This window comes from Hippocampus comes, unplaced genomic scaffold (assembly GCF_001891065.2).
Source record: "Hippocampus comes isolate QL1 unplaced genomic scaffold, H_comes_QL1_v1.1 scaffold437, whole genome shotgun sequence".
Taxonomy (NCBI): domain Eukaryota; kingdom Metazoa; phylum Chordata; class Actinopteri; order Syngnathiformes; family Syngnathidae; genus Hippocampus; species Hippocampus comes.
In genome coordinates this window covers 553637-558410 of record NW_017805699.1, presented here as the reverse complement: position 1 = coordinate 558410, position 4774 = coordinate 553637, and the positions used below count along the sequence as shown (strand labels likewise).

Genomic DNA, 4774 nt, shown 5'->3' with positions numbered 1-4774 from the left:
TGAAGCAAAAGTAAAAAAACAAAAAAAAAAAACCCTATGACAGAAACAAACAACATGACAGGAACACAACAATCTGACAAAGACTGACAGAACCCCGGGAACTAAATACAAGCAAAGTGACGAGGCAACAAGAAACACCTGGACAAGACACAAAGGGTTGAGGGAGCCGATTGGTTAAACACAAGGGACCCGGATGATGAGAACAGGTGAAGGCAAAAAAGGCACATGAGGGAACAAAACCGAATGTAATCTAAACAGATTTCAATACAAAAAAAAAAAAACATACTTGCAGGAATACACTGGAAAAATTAACTCAGATATATGAGCAAGGTCAAGAAAACCACATGAAGCCAAAGTAACAAAAAAAAAAAAAAAACCCTATGACAGAAACAAACAACATGACAGGAACACAACAATCTGACAAAGACTGACAGAACCCCGGGAACTAAATACAAGCAAAGTGACGAGGCAACAAGAAACACCTGGACAAGACACAAAGGGTTGAGGGAGCCGATTGGTTAAACACAAGGGACCCGGATGATGAGAACAGGTGAAGGCAAAAAAGGCACATGAGGGAACAAAACCGAATGTAATCTAAACAGATTTCAATGCAAACATGGTGAATCAGCTTTTAGCTGTTACGCTGCTTGCAAATGGAATAAACTCCCGCCAGAAATTAAGTCAGCACCACGTCCCGGTTTAAGTTATGTCAAGTCAAAACCTTTGTTAGGGCAAGTCTCGACCCAGGTCTACACAATCCCTGCAGTCACTTTACCATTTTAATTGAAGAAAATATGGTAATATTCCCTTCATTCATTTCTAATCCACTTATCCTCACCAGGGTCGTGGGTGCGCTGGAGCCTATCCCAGCTGTCTTCGGGCAGTAGGCGGGGTACACTCTGAACTGGTTGCCAACCAATCGCAGGGCACACAGAGACGAACAACCATCCTCACTCACGCTCACACCTAGGGACAATTTACAGTGTTCAATCAGCCTGCCATGCATGTTTTTGGAATGTGGGAGGAAAATCCACGCAGGCACGGGCGAGAACATTCAAACTCCACACAGGAAGGCCAGAGCAGGAATCAAGCCCTGAACCTCTGCAATGTGAGGCGGATATGCCAATCAGTCCACTACCGTGCCACCCTCTGGTGAGATTGTTGATAATGTATTAATTATGAATTTTTCCACCAATCTAGACATTAAAAAGATCAGAGAGCAGTTTATCTCAAGTGCCAAGTTGCTCGGTTTGAAGCTATTAGATATTAAACACCAGGACACCTGAACAATGCCTAACACCTCAAAATATTGAATATCCCCCCACCCCCCCCCAAGTCAAAAGCCAGTCTGATCAAGACCCGACGATTGGGTGCACTCAACTCCCTCAACAAGCGAATCCGTAACATTAGTCCTCCTCACCTCGGTTTTCAGTCTAATTGTTTTGGAGTGATGAATCCTGATCAGACTTGTTACCAATGGTCGGCTTGATGGAAATAGCTGCAGCTAGCTTAATAGCGTAACACGATGGCAGTGAGATACTGTCGCTCTCTACCGACCAATTACAGAAGTTAAAAAAGGAAGGAGTGTGCAAAATCCTCCCATCTGAACCCGTGGTATTGTTTGAAAGGAGTGATTTTATTTCTTTCTCCTTTACAGTATTTATTTATTTCCCCATTGTGTCTAGCGCCACACTACACAAGCTAACCAGACTGCGCTGTGACTCATTACCAGCAAAACAGTGCTGTGCAAGTAAACAGTGAGACAAAGATCGTGTACCAAACTGGTCCCAATCCTACTTCTTTGTTAAAAGAGTGACTTATGTAGGTAAGGATTTAATATCGGAGAGTAACCGCTCCAGGCGGCTGCTCTTTCACACTCACCTGGGAGAAATTGAGGCCGTTGAGGGGATGACACTGTTCCTCTACCTTCTCCACAGCTCCTGTCCTTTTCCTCATCCTCTCCGCCTCCTGTGCCAGGTACAAGTCCAGCACTGGCACGCCTCGAGTCTTAATGTCCGCCTCAGTGAGCGAATTAACCATCAGCATGACCCAGACAGGCCGCTTCCTCTCCCAGTTTCCAGCGATGGCGTTAAAGAGGTAGTCCGCGTAGAGTCCCTTCCCTCTCTGATCTGGCGTCATCCATGAGGGCATCATGAGTTTGACATACTCCAGGTGCCTCTTGAGTCTGCGATAGATGTCTCTGGGTAGAACGTCCTGCAGGTTCTCGCCCTGAGGAAGCAGCTGGCAGCTGGTCAAGGCCGAGATGGTGTAAGGATCAGTCAGGTCGAGCTCAAAGTAGACTATGTTGCTCTCCTGGAAGGCCTGCTTGGAGTTCTCAGGGATGAAGTCCCACACACGAGTGTAGGGAACGTGGATTGTGCCGTAGAAATAAGAAGGAGGGTCCCGTCTGATAGTCCACAAGAAGGAGTTTAAGTCAGTTTGCTGCAGGGGAGAAAACAAATGATATTTACCTGGATGGGATAATACTTGCAAACATTGGTAGTGTTGTGGTTCACCTCGCCTTTCACAATTAACAATTGCCATGAGATTCATAAAGTCATCTTAATGTCATCACAAAACAGCGGTCCTGAACCATTTTTGCCCCACGGACCGGTTTAATGTCAGACAATATATTTAGGGACCGGCCTTTCAGGCCGGTTAAATAAAACAAAATAATGACCTGATATGACCTGCATGAAAACTGTGGTATTTTCTAAACATAATAATAAACACGAATTATGACACGAGGAACGTCCTATCTGGCCTCATGGTAACGTTTAAACGTTCCTTCAATATAAGACACCGTAAATATAGAGTGTATATAAAATACGACTGACCACCGCCGCATATTATGCAGAGTGGGTTTGGTGCGCGGGAATCTCCCGTTGAGACAAATCTGTATTTTAGTCAAGTCAAGTCAGCTTTTATTGTCAAATATGCTCTCTGTGTAACATACAGCACAGATGAAATCACTATTTTAAGTAGAACTCTTGATACTGTCTATTAAATGTAGCCTCTTTCTCTTGAAAGTCTCCTGGCTGGGCCTTTTCCCCTTCCCAAAGACGTTTGTTTTCGACTCACTACGCTAGCTCGACTCACTTTGCTAGCTCCGGGGTTTTAGCATTAACCTATCACGTGACCGAGAAGCGCGCCTTGCCCGGCGTCAAGAGTGACATTCTGTAAATGGATGTAACACAGAATCCGGTAATGTTTCAAAATAAAATATATTTCGCGTTCCAAAATGAATAAAACGGAAGTAATGTCAGTTATTTATTCTTTCTGTGCAGCCCGGTACCAAATGACCCACCGATCGGTACCGGTTGGGGAACATCGCTCAAAAAGACCCCCTGAGAAAGAAGGGGCTCGTGGTGGGAAATTACAAGGGGACAGGTCAAATGATTGGGAAGGTGACTTTGGCACAACGTCGTTCATCTCAGCCAGGAAGTCCCAGATGATCAGGGTATTTTGAACAGGCATATTGTAATGATGAAGCAGCCACAAATTTTCCCATCATAACTCTACTCTTCTCGCACACTCATCCGGCCTGCACCTTGACAAGGGAGAACTCATAGTTTGTAGCTTGGATTTAAAATCTAGTTTTTGTGACACTAGTCCTTGAACTTTTCTGACACAGCCCATACATGTTTTGGGATTGTAAGAGGAAGACGGGAAAAAAAACAAAAACAAACAGACAACAATACAATACAGGGAGAACATGCAAACTCCACATGGGAGCTGGAATTCCAATCCCAGACCGCAGCGTTGTAAGGCAGATGTGATCACCACTAACAATATGCCTCAAAATTCTTCAAAAATTCTGATGCGACAAAAATTAAAGTTCTGAACATAACTTTCACTTCTCAGCGTGCTTGTTGTTTAGTGACATTTCAATCAACAATCGAATTACCATTTCAGCAAGCCAGCAGTTTAAAAAGAGAAGTTATTTCACGCCTTGCACATCAAACACTGGAGCTGTCTGACACTTACCCCAAGAGACTGTTTATTAGCCGAGTGCTAACAGAGCCATAATGACTGATTAACAGGCCACTTGGGAGCAAAGTGTCAAACAAACAATACACGTGATGTCACATGATCAGACTGCGGATTAGCCGTCTTCGTGTTTCTGGATGGATCTGACTTGCAAGAATAAACTTGAGACTGATAGTAGCCTGAATGTGGATACAGTAATTGATGGCTTTCTTACTTGTCGAGCCAGTATTGCAGTTGTGGCTAAAAGTTCCTGGAGTGACGTATTTTATATGAGTCTCAGCTCTTTTTAAAAAAAAAAAAATCTGAGATATTTTTGGGAAAATTAAACAAATTTGTGGAAAAAGTCATTATTTACATTGCTGACCGAGCAAGTCAAGCCTTTTTTGAAATGTAGATAAATTGCAGGTTCGTGACACGACTGTATCTAAATTATAAATCAAGCATGAAAACAGAAGCAGCAAAGTTGGTGAGTCAGTACACAAACACAACTGCAGTGCTGAAAATGAATTATATTCTGCATCCTATATTCATTAATCATAATAATAACAATCAATTAAGTGTCTATCTATCTATCTATCTATCTATCTATCTATCTATCTATCTATCTATCTATCTATCTATCTATCTATCTATCTACTATCGGTTGTATCTATCTATCTATCTATCTATCTATCTATCTATCTATCTATCTATCTATCTATCTATCTATCTATCTATCTATCTATCTATCTATCTATCTATCTATCTATCTATCTATCTATCTATCTATCTATCTATCTATCTA

At 42.4% G+C, this 4774-nt stretch overlaps 1 protein-coding gene across 1 annotated transcript in view; it reads right to left on the bottom strand.

Moving 5' to 3' along the window:
* The window catches only part of trabd2a (TraB domain containing 2A), a 50547-nt gene extending 47216 nt beyond the window's left edge, over positions 1-3331 (bottom strand). Inside the window, exons 1-2 of the mRNA XM_019882564.1 lie at positions 3308-3331; positions 1882-2442 (exon numbers count right to left, since the gene is read on the bottom strand). Of these exons, the coding sequence (XP_019738123.1) occupies positions 1882-2442; positions 3308-3331 (585 nt within the window). The remainder of the gene's footprint in view (positions 1-1881; positions 2443-3307) is intronic.
* Between the last annotated feature and the right edge of the window lie 1443 nt (positions 3332-4774).